Raw genomic sequence first — 22,824 nt, 5'->3', positions numbered from 1 at the left:
GGGTTTTCGTGTTATTTTCTCCCGACCCCGATGATCGATTGAGCCTAAAATTTCACAGGTTTGTTATTTTATATATAAGTTGTGATACACAAAGTGTGGGCCTTGGACAACACGGATAACCGAAAGTGTCCACTGGCTTTAAGCAATGCAGTAAACAAATGGTAATGTCATCAGTTCAGAGGTGTCTACACGTATATTCCAAACCTCAAAACAAAATATTTATATAGTATCATTTTGGCCCTTTGAAAATATATTTGGACAAGTGAAAGTTTTGAGCAACACATGTGAAGATTTTTAAATTCAAGCCCTTTGGCGACAACACACGTAAAGAATACACTTTGTAAATTCTACAACAATAAAACAGAAAGGACTACCAAATCAACAAAATGTATACGTGCAGTTTTCAGTATTGTTGGGTTATAATTACTGGAGGGACTGAAAATATATGTGGACTTCTACAGTAATGAGGCGTGCCCTGCAGCAACTTGTGTTAGCAACCACTTCATGCGTACACTATTGCAGTGTTTATGAGTTTCATTAGAGAATGGAGAAACACACCTTGGATACTGCAACAATGTAACCTTGAGCTGGCTCATTAGTGAGCCACTGGCATAAAACTGGTGGAAAATTGGTCAGGGACTTGATTAGCAATACTGCCATTATACATGTACACAAAGACAAATACAGTACGCAATGCAAAGGGTTTGACCCAGAGGCAAGCTACGTACACATGTACATGTAGTGTGAACAGTTTTAGCTTAAATCAAGTCTGCTGCCTTCCAACAGGTAGGCTATTTGTTTTCTTATTAAGCACTTCTTTCATTTGTATGGGGTTGTGTTTGATTGGACAGTCCGTGGTTTACATAGCAATAACGCCAGGAGAATTTGGACTTGTCCTCAGAAGTTATCCCCCTTAGTAAAGTAAAACTGGCATTAGGACAGTGGACCACGATCAAGGAAGAACCCTAGGTTTGTTCACAGTTAACAAAAATGTAGTGCTTTACTTGCCAATCAAGGCTCAAAACTTCCAGCTGAGAACAAGTATTTGGGGTGGGGGTTTCATACCCCCTACATGTATAGTCCCCTGCAGTCGCTTTCATGACACTCTAGGATTAATCCTAACTCGAGTTAGGATGAGTAAACAGTCCTATCTTAGGATGGGTTCAATGCTTCCTAGGTTATAAGTTATCACACAAGTGCGAGTGGAATACGGAAAAATATAGCGCTTCTGCGTCTCATATCCAACGAGGCCGAAGGCCGAGTTGGATATGGGACGCAGACGCGCTATATTTTCCGTATTTCCACGAGCGCACATGTGATAACGTATTATATCTTCAAGCAAACTTGGCGCGTGACATAGAACACACAACACGCATGGTAGTGATATTAGCCGTGCAATATAGGTTTTTATCGCCACTCCATTCTGCGAATCTGATTGAAGATAAATTTGGATACAAAACGCAACTCGTCCTAGGATTAATCCTAAGTTAGGAAGAGTTTTTTTGAAATTGAAGGCTGGTCCCTTAGCCCTGTACACACAACCCAGGTGGCTAAACCCCAGTGTGAGTGGCTACATGTACATCCCCTGGTGGCTCACCCCTGCCCACTCTTTTACTAAACTCTGCAGTTCTGTGGAAATTGCGCACAGCCTAGAACCAGCCCTGCACACATACATCATGTACATCTTTAACACTTGTGCAACTGATGGATTTTCTTACAATTTATTGGTTCAATTTGTCATACCTAGTCAATGCTAATTAAGGGTACGTCCGCAACAGAGGTGGGCCGGAACTAAATTCTAGTGTGCATGGAACGTGCCTGTTCAATATTTTCAATGATTATGTTTAGCTAGTAATCACTGAATTTGCCGCAAAATCTCATTCTAAAATCTAGGGGAGTCATTTATGCCTCCTAATGAAGGAAGGGTTTTGGGAGGAAGGGGTGAGGAGGTCTAAATAAGGAAAGACATTACATCATACCTCTGGCCATGAAATTATTATTGATCAAGTTTTCCTCACTCGGAAAGTGGGTCGGGACTACAGAAATCATCTACAGTGTACATCAGACTGAAATATTCTTAGAGTGCTGTACAACATGTATGCAGCATGACACTGGCATATATATACTGTCCATATTAAAACCCCAGTCCTGCTGAGATCCAGAATCCTTTACATCGATAAAGAGGATGCCGGAACATGGGCTTTTATGGTGAAATATGTCCCCAGAAAACGAAGAAAGTTCAATAAAGGCATTACCAAAGGGGTGGAATGACCAGTTTAAACAAATTCATTTTGTATTTTTTATGTCATGCAAATATCTAACCGCTTCTCCTTTCTAAGCTACTCAAAAACAGCGCTGAAAACCACCAGTATAGTACAGTAGCAAAATATGATCAGCATAAATACAAAGTATCACTATGGTAGAATTAGCTTACCTCAGAGAGGCCCCGACAAAGAAGCATAAGTGAAACAAAATATCTTTTTTTTTTCCCGACTAGATTGTTTTGAGAATCAACACTAGCTGGTCACCCAGACAGAGAAGGGGGAATAACAGCAACTGCAAATTGAGCCATTTGATCAGGCCACTTAAAGGCAGTGGACACTATTGGTAATTACTCAAAATAATTATTAGCATAAAACCTTTCTTGGTGACGAGTAATAGGGAGAGGATGATGGTATAAAACATTGTGAGAAACGGCTCCCTCTGAAGTGCCTTAGTTTTCAAGAAAGAAGTAATTTTCCACGAATTTGATTTCGAGACCTCAGATTATGAACTTGAGGTCTCGAAATCAACCATCTAAACGCACACAACTTCGTGTGACAAGGGTGTTTTTTTCTTTCATTATTATCTTGCAAGTTCGATGACCGATTGAGCTCAAATTTTCACAGGTTTGTTATTTTATGCACATGTTCAGATACACCAACTGTGAAGGCTAGTCTTTGACAATTATCAATAGTGTCCACTGACTTTAAGCATGAAGAGGAGGAAAATGCAAAACTTGAAATAACAGATATTGAAATACGATCTTGTTTCTGCATGGCAGGGGTGTTTGGGGAGAGGGGTAGCTATGGTAACACACCGATGGACTAGTTTATGAGTTCATTAGACGACAAATGGGCAGCGTTTATGGTGTAGGATGTAACTTAAACAATTCTTAGATGTGGTTTTATTTGATTCTTTAAGGACTTCTTAAATGTTAAGTGCATGCATGTAGAACAGTCAGGGTTGGATTCAGTGTTCAGTAAGCACTAGGCACAAGAGTTCCAAGACCCTAGGCAATACAAAATTCTGCCGTTCAGGGCCTGTTTGCTTTTCATTAAACAGAAGACTATACGCACTGTGTTTCTGTGGTACACAGTGCCATGAAACTTGGCAGTATTTCAGCTTCCAATTTTCCCTACAAACAACAACAAAAAATGCACTGTGCTGCATATTTCCACCATGAGAAATAAACCGCATCTGCATTAAACAGCCAACTATTCAAATGCAAGCAAAAAATGTGCCATTTTCATTTCTATGACCACAAATCATTTTGAAGATTCTTTGGAATAACACAAAAGAACATTTCGTAAAAGTACTACACATGTCTGATGTAGGTGCATGGCCACAATACTCTATATTTGCACTTAAAAGCAAATGCTAATATGCAATTTGAAAGGTCAATTCTTGTAAGCTTGTGTAGGCTCTACACGTTGTGTGTGTTTGAGGCCAGTTATTTTTGGAGTCAGCTAGCTTATAAAACTCGTATAGTACATCAAACAAACAAGACTAACAAGATTTTACAAAGACCTTTGCAAATGTCACTGCATACCTAATCTGATTGATGAAACCTTTAGCACAGTAATTAACACACCATACTTTCTTTCGTCTTTCCAATCTCACAAATGACTGAATTCTAATGACCAATGTACAGACATTTAAGGACTTAGTGTTGAACCAACATCATGAAAGTTTCAAAAATTAGGTAACTTAAGGTTTATAATAGACTGCGCAAGTCTCACGAGAAATTGAAATTCCGGGACCATTGTGGTCCAAACCTTATGAAGTTTTACGTTGGGGAGATTATGTTTCGGCCATTATTTTAGTTTAGCGTACATTGTGACCATAAAAATTACATGTTGAAAAGGTAATACTAATTAACAAAATTATATAAAAGTAAAAATAAATTTGTTTTAAAATAGTGGAGAAAAACAGATATATTTAAACTTGACCTCAGGTCAAGTTACTTGAAACAATTAAAAAATTTGTGCCCATCTCCGATTACGAAACTTAAGCAGAAGCTTGTTTTGTTCGCGCGGGTTGGAAAGCCTTTTCATTGGTTGCTTAGGCATCGGTTTCCTCTTTAAACTGCGTCACACGTTAATCTAACGCCCTCGCGACCATCATGTGTCCTTGTATACACCAGCTTTTATAGTTTCACATTCGGGCGTAGATTTACAACGGGGGTTTCAAAAAATTAAGATCAAACAAACATCCTAGTCCCAGAGTTTTACTTTGTCTATACATAAACTAAAACCCTATTAATTGTATGCTTGTTTTAAAAGCTAAAACTAGTTTAAACAAGCTGTATTGATTTTTGTTGTTGTTCAGATTCGGCATAAAGAATAATTTAAAGCAAAAATTTGATTTCATTAAAAAAAAAAATTCTTCAAATGTGGTGTTTTCTCGCTGTGGTGAGCGCGAGACTTGCACAGTCTATTACAATTAGCATATTAAATCACAGGAAATACATACTCTAAAGGTTTACATGTACATACATTGTGTGTATTTTCATACTTTAAAGCCATCATACACTTTCGGTAAATAGTATTGTCCAATACCCACACTTCGTGTATCACAACTTATGTATAAAATAACAATCCTGTGGAAATTTAGGCTCAATCGGACATCGGAGTCGGGAGAAAATAATGGGAAAACCCACTCCTGTTTTCGCGCGTTTCGCCGTGTCATGACATGTGTTTATAACAAATCCGTAATTCTCGTTAACGAGAATTTATATTGTTTTACCGTTTTCTCAAAAAGTAAAGCATTTCATGGACTAATATTTCAAGAGAAGTCTTTCACCATCACCTTCTGTAAACCCTGCAAATTATTTGTAAATCTGTGAACTTTTTTTTTTTTCTGTACCGAAAGGGTCCAATGGCTTTAAGTAAACAAAGTAGTTTCTGGCTTTTAATTTCTGGTCTTATTCATAAAGAGCAAACCACGGGGGCACAGGGGCACTTTGCACTTTATTTGACTAATAGGTGGCAAAAGTTTTAGACTTCAAGAAAACTAAATAATTGAACAGATTTGTGGTTCTTAGAAAGACTTATGTGATAACATCAAGTGCTTAACGAAAAAAGGTGTATTGTAAGATGCTACAACTATACTCCCCACTCCCAAAACAAACTTTAACATTTCTATTTGTTTCAATCATTTAAGGTCCATCGCCTAAATTCCTTCCACTGAGGAAATCCACTAAGGAAATCCATTCTTTTTCTGATATTACAGATTTTACGGCAATCCTTACATCTGATTTTGTATTCAGCTATATAAGCCTCACTAGATCTGAGAGCGGAAATTGCACAGAAGAAACACTGAGAAACTATCAAGATATATATCAAGGAATATGGTTTATACCTCCAGGGGACAGCTGCCAGTGATAGTCAATAAGTACACTTGAGCCACATGTCCAACCCTGCCCCATGGATAAATACGATTGTCCAGCAGAGCCGCTTCGACCAATGACCATCAAGTGGTCACTCAAGTCCGTTTTAAAAGAAATCTTGTTTGCCTCAATTCCACGGTGGTCCCCACCTAACTATTCTTATTTGCTTAACTTTGCAGAGAGCATCTACTCTCCAAGACTGAAAAAGATAGTTCTGAAAAGTCAGTTAAGATAACAAGCGAGGAGGATCTGAGATGTACGTGTACATTGTGTACAAAAGTGATAAAGGCAGAAGGTAGCTAATGCAAACAGGTCTGACAATGCAGATGTACATTTACTTTATGGACCACATTTGTTAGCCTAGCTGTGTACACAATGGTTACCCAGCCCATGGTCAACAACTTATAATAAAACCAACAAGCAACTTTAATATTGCACAAAAAATACAAAAGCTCCTAATGTACTTGTTTTTTCGTTGTATGCCAGTTTTCAAACTAACAAAGTAAAATAAACAGCTACATGTAGCTAATCAGCTGAGAAGTTGCATGCCAATGTAAGGTTCCATGGATACAGGTAGAAGCAATCACCAAAGAAAAGGATGCAAACTTTCCTTTTCAGACTGCCATTGTGTGTAAAGATCAACTCTTCTCATTTCTTAATTAAACACTCCAGACATCTCCATTCATTTGTCGAGCGCAATTCTTAAGGGCTTCGTGAGTGTCTATAGAATTAAACTAAGGATTAATTACTTCTTCTTTCAAATGTCACACTTATTGGACCACCTTATAAAAGTAACAGTTGGATAAGTTTTGAGATGTGCCTCCTTTCTTCATATCAAACATTGATAAGACTCAGACAGCATGCAATCCCCAATAAAGCCATTGGACACTTTCGGTAAACAGTATTGTCCAAAGGCCCACACTTCGTGTATCATAACTTATATATAAAATAACAAACCTGTGAAAATTTAGGCTCAATTGGTTATCGGAGACAGGAGAAAATAACAGGAAAACCCACGCTTGTTTCCGCACGTTTCTCCGTGTCATGACATGTGTTTACTATAATCCGTAATTCTCGACGTCGAGAATTGATAATTGTTTTAATGTTTTCTCAAAAAGTAAAGCATTTCAAGAGAAGTCTTTCACCATTACCTTCTGTAAACCCTGTAAGTTATTTGTAAATCTGCGTACTTTTTTTTTTTTTCTGTTCCGAAAGTGTGTAATGGCTTTAACCAGAAGATTTTTAAAATGTTTTCTTCCATCAGTCCTTGTAATAATTGTGGCTGCAGGAAGTCCAGACTCTGTGGCTCTTTATTGTGGTGTAACAGGTTACATTGATTATACAGTGTAGGTATTTTAATTAGGTTTATCTGGAGGTTGAGAAGGATGTTACATAACTTGCTGGTAAACGTGTTACGTATGTCCAAAGAAATCTTGCTAGTTCATCATTTGAATGTGTTTCTTGTACAGGTACCTGTCCTTCCAGATTACTACAGAATCTTTGATTTACTTTTGTTTCATTACACGGGTACCTGAACCTCCCAGGGTACTTGATTACGAAAAGTCACACTAAGTACATTCCTAATGTTTAAAGAGTCGGCTGCTTTCTTTACCACTGTATTGAATTCCCAGGGTAGGCTATGCAAAACTTATTTTTTTAAATAACATGCAATTAAGCATTAACTCTCGTAATAGGCATGTTTTTTTCTTCTTCTTAATTTTTTTTTTTTATGCGATTTTAAAGGGACACACCGGCTTACACAATTTAGGGGTGTAATATCATAAATAATGTTTTTATAGATGGTTGCTGTAAATAAAATCACCAAAATGTCACATATTTAGCGAAAAATGATTTTAAAAAACCAAAGCGGCCATATAACAAGCTTTCGTTTCACGGACTCTTTGAAAGTGAATCTTACGTTAGATTTTTCACCATTATTTACATTTTGTAGCGATAATTTGAATACATGATCTTTTTCGTCAAATATTCGTAAATAATTTTGTAAAAAAAAGATTTAAATTTGGTTAAGTAAGTTAATTTTAGACGGCTGAAAGTAAAACTAGCCCGGAAGGTCACGTGATTGTTTGTACCACTTTTTGGTTAGAACAATCATGCAGCCTGCTTTTTGTCTTAAAATGCTCAAGAACGACTAAATTTGATGATTTTGTTTAAGGACGGTTCTTCTTCATTCCTGGAAGACCTTTGAAGTCATAGCTTAGTCTATTTTGTAGCCCAAATAGCCCAATTCGGCCGGTGTGTCCCTTTAAAGCTTCATCAGGAGATACATACTAGTATAGAGAAGGGACCACAAGGACAACAAACTTTTTTCTATGATATTACAGTCTACTATGTAGATAAGTGCTCTCGTTCTTGCATGATGCTTTTAAATATTTTTCATTATCATCTTTATTACACGATGCTATTTGCAGAATTGAAATTGGCATCTTGTGCTAGTGGTAATACATAGACCTAAACACACAAAATAATATTGACTGCATATATGAGTGTATAGTCGCCAAATATTATCACAAGGTGAAATTTATTCTATTCAAAATGGCAAAAGGTGAAAGGGAATCAAAACAAACAATAATTTTACTTAAAACGTTTTGTTTATTATAGTTTGGATTTTGAGGGCTCTAACCGGTGGAAATTTTGTGGACGAGTAAAGTAACTCTTAATAGGCCTAAGCAACCAGTTTGAAGTATGTAATGCACTTAAGAACTGTATGGTGTATATCAAAACAAACAGTTGTTATGCGTACTTAACTGCCAATCTGCACCCATCATTCAATGTGTTTTAAAAGCTATTTAAGAAGAGTAGCTTAGGTTTTGATTCGCCTTCTTTCCAAAAGTAGTGTCTGTAGAAGGTGCGATTGTGTCACACAGAGTGTTGCTAAGAGCATTTTAAATGGTTTTGAGTTACTGCTGGCCTAAGTCTACAGAGGTTGGGATGCCACTGCTTGAACCAGACTTCAAATCAAATTGGCATTGGTGTCCTTTGTGAATTTCAATAGAAATGTACTTTCTTTAAGTGCACTTTCAACCAAATGAAATGCCATTCAAACAGAACCAAACGATTTCTTTCAGATGAGCATGTCAACAAAATGAATGTGATCAAAATTGGTTGCACACCACAAACAGATACACATCATACTGTAAATTGTACAATGAAAATTACAAATTTACAAGGAAAAAATGGTTGTCACTGGTCAAGAATATCCTACACATTTGTGTCCCCCTTTCATTTTTGTAATCATAACATCCATTCCCATTCCCTCACAAAACCTCCAACAGACAAGCTGTTGAATGTCAGTATTACAATTAGCTGATTCAAAATTTTCATTTTTGTAATAATTCAATGCTTGAGTGGCTGAGGTGTTCAAGAGATAAGTGCATGATGTGCAAGGTCCATCATTGTTGGTCTGTTTGCTGAATGCCGATGCAAACCACTGCTTTTCAGCGTGCATCAACCCATCCTGAACAAATGTACGATAATGTGTGCGTAGTTGGGGGGGGGGGCATTGGGGAAGAGACAATTTTTAATTAACACACTACTAATCATGTCCACAAAGGGAATTGATTTGATGTATAAATATGTAAATGAACTCAATTTTAGGGTTATTTTTTGTGAATGTTTATGGTGGTTTTGTTCACTCTTAAGTGGTTGAGTGATGTACATGTAGTACAACTGTAAATACTCGGTTAATTTTCTTAGTTTGTTCCTCTGCTTTCTGTCTGAAGCAATCAGGGAGAGACCTCTTGTATGAGCATTACACAAAATCCTTTTAGTATTAGTGCCAATATTCATGTAGGTCTGCTACATTTAAAAACACTGGCCTGCTACATTTAAAAACACTGGACACTGGTGGTAATTGTCAAAGACCACTCTTCTCACTCGGTGTATCTCAACATAAAGCATAAAATAACCTGTGAAAATTTGAGCTCAATTGGTCGTCGAAACTGAGAGATAATAATGAAAGAAAAAACACCCTTGTCACACAAAGTTATGTGGTTTCAGATGCTTTATTTAGAGACCTCAAAATCTAATTCTGAGGTCTCTAAATCAAATTCATGGAAAATTACTTCTTTCTCAAAAACTATGTTACTTGAGGGAGTCATTTCTCACGTTGCTCGTTACCAAGTAGTTTCTATGCTAATATATACTTTGAGTAATTACCAAACATGTACAGTGCAGATTGTGGTGATTATACACAATTGTCTAGATCATTCCTTGATGTACATGTACATGTACGCCTACAGCATACAATGAACACCTTTGATATGCAGACTTGACTGATGCCATCATATTCACACACCAGAGGATATATATACACTAAAGATGCAGTACTCTGATGACAGGAACCAGCCTAAGGGGATCACAGCTACTGGCTGTGTATTACCCATGACAATATCCTAGCAGGTGTTTTAGGGATGTTGTTTTTTAGTCCAATCCCAAGGCAATCACTTCTATTTGTAATGGCAATTTAGTGTCCTCTTTTGGGTTTCCCAAAAGACAAGGAAGACGTGAATGCCTCAACTACAGGTATCAAGAGCCTGTTGTTGATTTTCTTTGAAGAAGTGATAGGAATATTTTGAAAAGATTACAAGGGGTTTGGTGGAAGCGTTTTAACTTTATGCTATGAAATTTTGATAGATTTGTGGGCGAGTGTTTGTTGTACAATACTAAATAATTTTAGTAGGCTTTGGTAGTCAATCACGTGCTGATACTTATGACTTTTTCTTGCTCAGTGATGTTTGGCCATATAATGGTCTAATGACATATTGATATAATTGTGAACTTTTAAGTTCACAATTATATGAAACACTGACCCTTAACCCTTTAAAGGCAGTGGACACTATTGGTAATTACTCAAAATAATTATCATCATAAAACCTTTCTTGATTACGAGAAATGGGGAGAGGTTGATGGTATAAAACATTGTTAGAAACGGCTCCCTCTGAAGTGCCATAGTTTTCGAGAAAGAAGTCATTTTCAACGAATTTGATTTCGAGACCTCAGATTTAGAACTTGAGGTCTCAAAATCAACCATCTAAACGCAAACAACTTCGTGTGACTAGGGTGTTTTCTTCTTTCGTTATTATCTCGCAACTTTGATGACTGATTGAGCTCAATTTTTCACAGGTTAGTTATTTTATGCATATGTTGACATACACCAACTGTGAAGGCTAGTCTTTGACAATTACCAACAGTGTCCACTGCCTTTAAATGCAAACTGCATGTTTTATTTTACTCTGTTTGGTGCATACCACTACAATCAAGAGTACGATTTGTCAGGGTGTTGATTATTGGTAAATTGTAACAGCCTAGAAGAATCCTAGTTAATCTCTCCAAAGTTACTGCTTTTTGTAATAAAAACCGCCAAACGTGAATTTTCGAGGGTTGCTTAAATACCTCCATCATCGTTTTAAAAATTTAGAGCTCAGTGTTACTGAAAACTGGAGTGTCTGTTGTCATTACAAAGAATGCATGCAATATAGCGTAAATTCACCCTGTGGGAATTGAGGGATGGTAAATGAAGGCCACTGCTACAGCGCACATTCTACATGAACGACAGCGCTTTGACCACAGATCAATTGGTAGATCAATAAAAACACAGCCGAAGTTTCACATCATTTGTTTTCATTCTGACTTGTGAGTTTACCTTCGTTTTTATATAATATAGTTAATTTACATGCTGTTGAGTACAAATGGGCAGGATATTTGGTCCTTGAAATGTAGGAATAATGGAGTACAAAGGCTGACCTACATGAACACATGGAGTAGGCTTTATAGACATTTCAGGGTTTATCACTTTCCGATTTGTCCAAGGGCAAAACACAAGGAAAACAGACTTAAGTAGGAAGTATACATGCATCATGCCCGAGTACAAAGCGGTATATTCAGAAGATCAATTGAATGACCAACAGACAATGTTACTTGCTTTACAAAAAAGGATCAGATTTCATTGAGCTAGTGTTACAATTAGGAAATAACAGTACAATGCGAGTACCCGGTCTTCACTGCGTGGTAATAACCTTGGTTGGTGGCTGGCGCTGTTAACGGACCTCGCCGTGAAGACCGGGTACGAACACTGTTATTCCCATTTATAAATACCTTTTTTAGCAAATTAAATGGCTAAAATTGTCAAAATGTTGTGACTTTTCTCTCAGCGGTACTTCCAAACATGTTCAGGGGCCATATTTGAGCTTTTGATGGTTCCCATCTCTTTCGTGCGTTAATCACATTACTGATCTTTGAGACCAGTGACTCTTTTAAATAATGATCTGTTCAGCACCGTCACTGGGGTCAAAGGAGGCAAATGATTGGACGATAGCTGTTCCTTGGTTATTAAAACGCGCGCATGAGCTCGGCGTCAGTTTATTCGCGCGCACATGTTACACCCGCGCACTCAAAATTGATACATTTTCAGCGCGCGTACGCATAAGTGCGCAAAGTTGCAATGAAACTAACAGGGATATAAATAAGTGTGCGATACAGTGCAACGCGCAAGGTTTACACAATGTATGCTGATTTAGTGGCCACTTATTCGCTAGTTTCCAAAGCCGGTCTTTTTATCACCGTAAACACTCTCACACGTGACCGGGTTTTGACCAATCAGAGACCAATCAGAAACCATCCAAGGTGTTTATTAATAGAAAATAATACCCAATACATTTATTTGCTCAGAGAAAAAGAAGAGATCCTTAGTACATTTGACAGAACTTCACGACCAATTTCCACTTTCAGGCATAATTGCTTGTGCTTTGCAGTTTCGGTGCTAAGGGAATTACAAAAGCTAGACCTTTAGAACTATGCACATGACGCCATTTGAGCAGGCTGCCATTTGCTTAAGGTCAAAAGAAGGCTACTCATTGGTCTATCCTATGCGCCAAGAATAGTTGTGCATCTTCAATTGTTTCATAGTTGTCTTACCTCTAAAATGGCGACATGAAGACGTCAATGCAAGGTCTTCTGGTTTCAGTAATTTTGTCTTTGTTCAATCACAAATCGTTCAAAACTTAACCAGCCAGTTTCCCTTGTGGTTTATCTATAACAACATAATTTTATTCAGAGATAATATCCCATAAATTACAAAACTATTAAAACTGAACTTGAGTACTCTTGAGTGTGTGTCTGCTAAGTACTCGTAACCTGTCAGTATTGTTATTTGCACAGAGAATCATTAAATTGTATCCGTTTAAATATTTCTGGTATATAATCTACAGAATCACCAAAAGTGACTATACTACATTTAACATGCATTAGAAACATGTACATGGGTAGAAAAGATTATTAAAAAATTGTCAGTTTAACCAGTGGGAGTAAACACCTTAACCCTCCTACTATTAGTGTGTTTCTCAAGACATTACACAAGCCCATACCTCACTATACCACAACCGTTGCACTTGAGATAGATAAGAGCCATTGCCCAAAGTGTTCAACTGGTCAACTGGACGTAAGCCACTAGCAGTCGGGGTTTGCCCTCAACATTTTTCAGTGACTAGCCAGCAGGGCCAATAAGCTTTTCATTTCACTGATTTGTCAGTATTTGCACTTGTCCAATATTCATAATAAAATAGAAATGCTGTTCAACACTGAACTTGCCAGCTGGACCACTTGGAGAGCATTCTGACTGGTCTTTCTGACATATGACCAGCAGCCGCTGCCTATGGCGGTACATGTACATGTAGCTGTGCTCAATTGCAGTTGAATCTGGGCCACTCACTGTTGGATGACAAGGTTCTCAACCTTGGTCCATTTTTACAGTGGCAAGAGCACTTTTCTAAAGAGGTTCAGCTTGCATCTTCAGAGTACATAATCAAGTCCTGACTCTTATTTCTGCTTTTGTGTGTCTTTGTTTTACTGTCCTCTTATAATATAACAATGTTTCTGCTACAGAGACATGTTGGAGTGTCGACTGTGCATGCACAATATGTACATGTGCCATTACAAATAAAATTCAAGGATTTGAAATATTCAAAAATAACCATTTCTGCACCTGATCTTTAATGCAAACAGTCAGACTCTAATTGAAAAGATAAAATCCAAAAGAGTTGCAAATGTACGTAAGTATAGGCCGAGGTTGGCCTAAAATGCCATCAATGAAATTAGAAACAAACATGATTAAATCAGGGACCAGTAGAAAGAGGGGAGGATTTGATTTGATTATAATCTCTCTCTCTCCATGCCATCTCCAAGTGTCGTCATTCAAGGGCACTTTCCTCCCACCGAGAGTAAAGAACATCAATATTCTCTTTTGTGGCTCCTTTTTTATTGTATAATTTTACTGACTCTGCGGTGTTGGGTGTTGGCGTGTGCCTGGTCTAGCATTCGCGTCTACACGTTAACAATGCTTTCAAAATAGTCAATGATTCCTGTCAATTATGTGAGAAGTTTGTATGCATGCCTGAAAGGCTAGATTTCCAAGGTGTTGCCTTAAAGATGGTGTACTGCATCTTAATGAAATAGCTTGCATGACTCACATGTTTGTTTGATTGTAAAATGTTGCACATTATCTTGATTCAAAGAACTTATGGCACAACATTTTATTCCCATGACCCTCTCAACAAGCGTTGCACAAAGTTAAAACATCCATTGCTTTTCATTTGGAAAGAGAGTATAAATTACATGATAATGAATTTTAAACTTGATCGTGACTCGTTTAAGTTCAACAGTTCATCATCGTGTACTACATGTACTGTACAATCAAATTGTACTGATGTAACCTCAACTACAGAGGGCTATATTGCGGTTCAACTGCTATAGCTTTGTACACCCCTGCTCTGAATTTGACCACAAATTTCCCTTCAGAATGATTTGACCAGACCAAATGTTTTCCAGCTGAAAAGGTTATTGCCTCAGCATGGGATTTCATTTGGTAAAATTAGAACACATTATAAACAATCTGAAAGCATTCATTTATTAATGTAGTTTTAATGACCACAACAGTATGCACAGAAACAATGCAAGTCATTCCCATGTCATATTTTTACCTCTGGGCATGTACAAAGTCTCCATTCAATCTCTAATATGACATTCAAATTAATAAAAATAATATAATTAAATTTGCCCCAAAGGCAAATACATTTACATGCATCGGTAGACTGTACTTTCAAGTACTTGTGTTATCCGCTAATTTCTCTTGCCTTCACAGACTGCCTTAAAGAATATTGAGTAAGTACAATTTCCAATTCAAAGCAGTCTTGAGTGTGAGTAATCGGAGCCAACGTCGGCAGGGAAGGGAAAGTCATCCGATTACAACTAAACGCTCCATTGAAAGAAAAAAAATGCAACAACTGCTTAGTTGGGCAGGGGGCAATGAAACACACAATATAAGAAATGCTAAATTTGTGTCTGTGTGAGGATGCTTTCAACACTGCATTTTCTTGCATCAAGTTTAACTTATTTGGACTGCTTGTATGTTTTTTTCTTGTCTCAATGGCCAAAAGAAAATGCTAATAAGAATAATGAAAACAAACAAAATACAGTTTATTTTATTTTATTTACAAAAATCTGATTCAAATTCAAACATATCCTCAGAGATAAAACATACTGCGATTTAAAATGCTACCCAACAGTAAACATAATGTAGCAACAACAATTTTTTTGCATTGTATTGTCATTGGATGTGTGCATATTATTTGAGCCTCCCAAAGTTTTAGTAAACAATATTCCCAAAAACTCCAGTGAAATTGTATTTCTACATAACTACCATTCACTGTTTTCAAGATGTTATCATAGCAGTTCGGGGGCGATGAATTAGGGACTGATGATACAGGAAAATTATGTCATAAAAAGTTTGTTAACTTTTTTTATTATTGGGGGGGGGGGGGGTGAGATGAAAGTCACAAAAACATAAACATATGACCATTTAAAATGCCCAAGATTGCCAAGTAGGGGCAGTGAAAGACAGTATACAGTATAAGAACTGTGTAATATATACATTTGTACTGTTTACTTAGGGCCTACTACACACAAAATGGATGCAACACAGGCTCCTGCACCATCTGTATACTGTGTGTATAATCTTGTTTGATATCAATTGCAACTGGTGAGTCTGTGCTCAAGAGACTGTTGCTCAAACTCTCCTCTTTTTTTTTCCTTTAATACTCCCAAATGGAATAAGTCAGGCACCCACAGCGCCATACACCAAGGATGAAGATATTGTTAGGCTGGACTCATCGTTTGCCTTAAAGCAATGATAACCACTACTGAATAGCAGTCCCTAGATTAGATTGTGAGGGTCGGTTGCGTCGACTAACACAAGAATGAGATTTCTAAAGTCTTTACAGTAGATCTCTCTTAATGCCTTTCAATACGCATGGGCTTGAAAAAGCTTTAAAATCAAGTTTGTCACTCAGAAGAAGCTTAGAAGTTCTTATAATTTGTCTTTAATGGCGCAAAAGGGAATTTTGCACATGTTGCAATTGGCATAGAAGTAAATCATCTGACCATCTGAAAAGGCTCCATGCTGGGTTGATGCTTGTACAATGAATACTGTATAACTTATTTCTCCCAGAACAATAAGCTGTATCAAATTGTGTATCAGAGTATCAGAGCATTCAAGTACAAGTACCAAATGAGAACTTAATAATAAAGTAATAATCATTTTGGGGGCTAATCATCCTTACTCGCAGCTAAGAGCTGAATTGCGAAGGATGCGGCTACAACATTTTCGAGAAGCAGACATGCATGCCAGGGCACCTTTGGCTGCCAGCCACATCAACCCATTATGACCACATGACCACGGAGCACAGCCAAAGATCGAAAGTGTTTGATTTTCCCTGAGGGAGAAAAACCGGATGGTCTGGATAACCCTCATTGTCAGAGATCCAACACACAACTCAACTCACATATATGGCCCTGGCCGGGAATCGAACCGGGGTCACCTTGGTGAGAGGCAAGCGCTTTACGAACAAGCCAACCATGCCAGCCAACAAATACTGGATAAAACTCAGTCAACATTTTTGTTCATGTTACACTGTATGTTACACGTCATACAATGTTTCTTAAAATAGTACTCTTTGCATTCAAACATTTCTGTTGTTTATACAAATACTTACAGTTCAATGACGAGATAGACGTGTGTTTTGTTTTCAAATATCTCAAACAGCCGCACAATATTTGAATGCTTGATCCTGCAAAGAGAGAGAGAGAGAGAAAAAATAAAAATAAAAATAAGAGCATATCGTACTGCTGTTATTGTTTTGATTATTGTTGTTGTTATTTTTGCTGTTGTTGTTGATTGCAATTACCTCCGAGCTCCTCATAATTGCTTTGATGCCTCTTGACATAGTCCAGTAAAAAGTAATATTTAGCTTTCAAACGTAACCTCAAAACTTATTTATTCTAGTATATATTATTTGCTATTGTTTTTGTGTGTAAAGGGCATTGATCATTTTGGGGGGGAATTGCGCTATAAAAGAGCTGGTTTTGTTATTTATATTTCACACCATGTAATTGTACAGGTGCCTCGTACATTTATAAGAAAAAAAGCATTGCTCTTTTATTTGCAGGAATCTAAATGTACATTAAATGCAGGCTTGATACTTCACAGAGGTAAAGAAAGTGATTGCCTCCTTGCTCCCTTGTAGAAATATATACAATTTCCCTATAGGGTGTCCTTTACCAAGAAGAAAATGCCTGGGTGCCTTTGCCCTTTCAAAACCGAAGCATACACAGTCCTGTAAATCGTTTATGAATGAGAACGAAAGGGTAGCTACTCAAAGTCTTAAACAGCAGTTTAAAACCTTGCAGGTTCGTGGCCAAGCCATAAAGGATCTTGTCTCTGGCTTGGTCCCTATCCCACGGCCACGACCTCGTCTCGCGTCCTAACTCTTTTATTTCACTGTTTGTAAACTTGTAAGTAAACTTTGACAACCCAGCATCTACAATAATATCAAGCCTTAACTTTAACTGCTGGCCAGAAACGTGCACTGACTTAGAAAAAAAAATGCATGCACTGGCAGTGACAAGTCTCGTTGTGCACTATTAAATGGAATGTCTCAAACAACAATAAACGAAGAGATTTGGCGTTGCAATGACATTCGAAATGGGTCAAGTGTATAACACGGTCTCCTCTGTTACCCGACATGCATTCACACAGGGACTTACAAATGCCACACGTTTTTCTACTCAACGTCGTGCATACACAAATTTCAACGGTCGTAATGCTATCGCATGCCAAGCTATTAAAGGGATATCAACGAGTGATTCAAAGGGTGTTAACAAATTGGGCAACCATTAGTTAGTAAAATCAATTACCCTTGTGGTTTATAATATTAAAATCAATTTTGGTTACAAAAATCCAGGTCGATCCTATTGTTGTACATTTTGTACAAACAAATTGGTTGTCAGTTACAAAAAAAAAAAAAAATTTAATTGACAACTTTGCAAGATTGAAATTTAAAATGGCAACCAGAAACATACAAAGCACTGTACAACATACGTTGTAAGATAAGACATTTGTTGGCTAGAATTTAAAAAAATTAAATGTGCACGAACCAGAACTCAAACATTTTTGGGAAAACCGCAAGACTGCAGGGCTTGCACATGACCATATAAAAATATTTACTGGATCAGAATTTTTGGTAAAGACCAGAATAAAATCAAGACAAAACATACCTGCACAGTAAGGCAGTGGACACTATTGGTAATTACTCAAAATAATTATCAGCATAAGACCTCACTTGGGAACGAGTAATGGGGAGAGGTTGATGGTATAAAACATTGTGAGAAACGGCTCCCTCTGAAGTGACATAGTTTCACGAAAGAAGTAATTTTCCATAAATTTGATTTCAAGACCTCAAGTTTAGAATTTGAGGTCTCGAAATCAAGCATCTGAAAGCACACAACTTCGTGTGACAAGGCTGTTTTTTTCTTCCATTATTATCTCGCAACTCCGACGACTGATTGAGCTCAAATTTTCACAGGTTTGTTATTTTATTCATATGTTGAGATACACCGAGCGAGAAGACTGGATTTTGACAATTACCAATAGTGTCCAGTGTCTTTAACTGTTTAACTAAAAAAAAAAAAACACTTTTAAGAAAAGATTTGTGTCATTTGAGATAGAAGTACACTACACTGTACAATCTGAAAGTCAACACTTGAACACTAACACAACTTCAAAAGACCACCAGACTTGAGTTTACTGGCCAAATGCTAACCACTGGCCACATCGGGCCTGGGATACATTGTAAAATTTGAAACTTGATGAACACTCGTAGGGCCTACAGATTGTCAATGTAGAACAACATGCCTCACTGGTGATATGATAAAAAACTAAGCGAAGAAGACAGTGTCCTTCAATAACTACTTGAATGTTTTAATTACACAAACAAGTTTGCACAAAAGAGCCTGAATGCCTGTTTTGCTGGGTTTTTACTTCATTCCAGATTGATCTGTTGACAGAATGGGATTTAAAAAGGTTTCCTCCACTGGCATTGTGGTTAGTGCTGTTTGTCATGTGTACTGAGGATTTAAATCGCCACAAAGTGACTCTTCAAGAGAATTGAAGGCCAGAGAGTGGCTTTCTTAGGTAGTCCTTCCATCTTTGAATTGGGCACTCTGAGAAGATTATCTCACAGACATCTGATCAAACTTATTGCTTGTTGGATCATGGAGGTAGAATTAGTGGATTGAACTGATACTCAGTCAGAAGTCAGAATGTCATTATTTAGAAACTGTTTACTGCTGTATCATTCTGCTAACAACCAATAATGACAATTGTATGCAAGTAGCCAACAAAATGAGAGGCCATCCTCTTTATATACAATTTGTAATGTATTTTCTCTTGCCTACAACTATGTCATCTATTTTCTTGAAAACACACACGTGGTGAACATTTGCTGTAACTTCATAAGACAAACTTAGGACCCACACGTGTACATTACTCTTCATAAAGTGAGGGTGATTCACATTTTGTACACAAATGTATCTAGCTTTCCAAACAATGTAACTTTTGTAAGAAATGATACATATAGGCCCTACATGTACATTGTGTATCTGTGTCACTTAAAGCCATTGGACCCTTTCGGTAAACAGTATTTTCCAAGGCCCACACTTCCTGTATCACAACTTCTATATAAAATAACAAACCTATGGAAATTTAGGCTCAATCGGTCATCCGAGTCGGGAGAAAATAACGGGAAAACCCATCCTTGTAGCAGCACGTTTCGCCGTGTCATGACATGTGTTTAAAATAAATCTGTAATTCTCGCTAACGAGAATTGATATTGTTTTACTGATTTCTCAAAAAGTAAACCACTTCATGGACTAATATTTCAAGAGAAGTCTTTCACCACAACCTTCTGTAAACCCTGTAAGTTATTTGTAAATCTGTGAACTTTTTTTTTATTTTTCTGTGCCGAAAGGGTCCAATGGCTTTAATATTGGAAAATTACCCCTTTAATTTCGTTGAGCCTTTTTATGTACAGCAAGTCTCTTTTTTAAACCATGGTGCAATGTTTCTCAGTAACGTTGGCCTACATAGACACTGTATGTAACTTACAACTATTGTTGTGTTCTATATGACCTTCATGTTTACGTGCTGTGAAGTAATTGTTAAATATGATGTAAATAATTGGTTCCAAGAATAACCCTAACCCTAGATGTAATTGTCGGTGGAGTATTGTACCATTTATGGAGCAATCTCAGTGCATCCAAAGAACTCCCCAGGAGGAGGGGGGGGGGGGGGGGGTAGCCACACCACAGGCAACTTCCATGGCATTCCAAATCCATGACCTCATTCAATAGCAACCACATCATGTCTACCACTGAGTATGCCAAGTTCAAATCCTACGTAATTACATCTCAGCAGGTACCGATATTTAATATGAAAATTACAATTTTGACAAGTTCTGCTGGTATGGTTCACCAAAGATATTCCAAATGCGGGCAAAGTAGAGATTATGAGGTTTGACATTCATGGACTAATGTGTCTTACCACTATCAGCCAACTTATTGGTTGCATTAGATTTAAGTTCACTAAAATGTAATGTGTTAGCGATAAAGGAACTCAAATTTAAAACTAGATTATTCTATAGGTCTCTACTCAAATCACAATCTTACTTCTTCAAGACCAAGACTTCATTCTCCAGGGTGTCCTCCTTGCCCTTCAATGCTCTTCTGTCAATGCATTTTATGGCAACACATTCCCTCGTTATCCGGTCCTCAGCAATCTTCACCTCTGAGAATGCACCCCTGAATCAATGATAGAAAAGGTATTCATGAGTAACAAATGTAGAGTATTGGGTAATAGTACCCCACTAGGTCAGAAGGATTCTGCACAGTATGCACTGAAGATTCAGCTTCATTAGTCATCAGGTTTGTGGGGAAAAAAAGGAAAAAAGGTGAAATGGAAAGGAGTAACGTTTTTCAGAGAGTTGTGTAATACGTTGTATGCTAAAATAGTTTTCGAAAATTATTTTGGTGCGATTGTTTTACCAATTTCTCAAAAACTACAGCACCTCAGCCTTTAGATAATATTTTAAGAGGAGCTTTCAGCCTAGTTGAGGCCTATTTACAGTGAAATTGTATGGTGGACAATGTTGGTTTGGGCATGGAGGTAGATGGTTTGGGTATACAGACAAATTCACCCAAACCAAAAGGTGAGAGTAATCAGGCCACCAATAAATATATCAATCGACTGGGGGGGGGGGGGGGGGGGTGAACGACAAGGCTTTTATAACAGTCCTAAATTGTGTACTAGTACCATGGATACAAACAAATTGACCAATGTACACATCAGCCTACATAGTGTTCTAGCACAGTACCCAAAAGCAAATAAAGTACAATACAATACAATAAACCTATACACAGAGTCACAGTGTAATGTCATAGGAACAAAGCCATTTATGGCTCCTTTCATGGATGCACAATCGTCCCTCACAATGCAACCACATAATTGTTGACTGTTTACTATGAATTAAATGCATTGTATGTTGATAATGAATTCATTGTAAATCAATTATCCACCTGTGGTTTATCTAAAAAGCTTGTTTTGGAAAGGGCAAGGCATTACATTACTGGTTTAGCCTGTTTACTGTTTTAAATTGTGGCAACGTGTGTTAGGGGCCTACTGTTTGATGGCTGCAATAGACCTATTCATTAAACTCCGCCCCATTGCGTATTGACCAATCACAACCCTTTGCACAACAAAAAGTCTGACACTATGTTCCGACATGCGTGCGCGGATGCTTGGTGCGCGTAGGCTTGGTGCGCGTGGCAGAGTTGTGCAGAATGGCATTGGAGAGGCTCACAGGTTCTTGCTCACACGTGCGCCGTGGGCGGAGCCTAATGGATCGGTGTATTGTACACAGTGTGCACGATCATACTACTGTATTGACCCATTGCATAATATAATATGATGTCACTCTGAAAAAGGAGGCAGATCATTGGACAATAGCTGTTTTCTGTGCGTGCAAACGAGCGTATAACCCCAGCGTACCTGCTGGTTCCCAGACGTGTGTCCATATGTTTTTGTACACAAAGCACGGATCGAGTGTTTTTTTATTCTAGGACGAATGTATGCCGATAATTCTCCACGTTTGTCCTGGGAAAAAAATAATATGCGCACGCTCGTCACGTGTCGTGACTTCACAAAGCGTTTGGCAGAGTTCGGGGACAATCAGCATTTGTAGTGTAGTGTTTTTAGTGGTAAAATGGAGAAGTTGGGGACTGAATTACGATAAGAATTTATAATTTTGAACAATTTTTGAGATTGCGGAGTGAATTCCCTGGTCGTCCCCTCAGACATGAGATATCAAAGGACACATAGAGCCTAATTTTGGCGAGACTAAAAAAAAAATGAAAAGAGATTTGTGATTCCAAAATTCTTTGAACAATGAATTGATTGAACCCATCGTTTTACGCGTGAGACTGAGAGATATAAACCTATGAGGTTACGGGACACGATAGCCGGACGAAACCGAAATAGTTCTACTCTATGAGTACGATAACGTAACCCTCCTGCCGACGGCATATCGCAACTACTAGATAACACACTCAAGGCAAACGACATATACAATTTCCAACTCGCTATCTTCATGTTTCAGTTAAAAAAAAATGATCCACCGAACTGCATTTTGTCCATGTTTAACAGAAATAGGGACTTTCATGGATATTTAACTCGACAGGCCTCCGAATTTCATTTACCAATTGTACGGACAGCT

General features: G+C 37.7%; 1 protein-coding gene across 1 annotated transcript in view; it reads right to left on the bottom strand.

Annotated features, from left to right (window-relative positions):
- Nucleotides 1–22,824, bottom strand: part of LOC139950740 (calcium/calmodulin-dependent protein kinase type 1-like) — a 114,675-nt gene that overhangs the window by 90,799 nt on the left and 1,052 nt on the right. The window contains exons 2-3 of the mRNA XM_071949539.1: nt 20,723–20,854; nt 16,714–16,788 (exon numbers count right to left, since the gene is read on the bottom strand). Of these exons, the coding sequence (XP_071805640.1) occupies nt 16,714–16,788; nt 20,723–20,854 (207 nt within the window). The remainder of the gene's footprint in view (nt 1–16,713; nt 16,789–20,722; nt 20,855–22,824) is intronic.

This window comes from Asterias amurensis, chromosome 2 (assembly GCF_032118995.1).
Source record: "Asterias amurensis chromosome 2, ASM3211899v1".
Lineage (NCBI taxonomy): Eukaryota > Metazoa > Echinodermata > Asteroidea > Forcipulatida > Asteriidae > Asterias > Asterias amurensis.
This window is presented reverse-complemented; position numbering and strand designations above follow the sequence as displayed.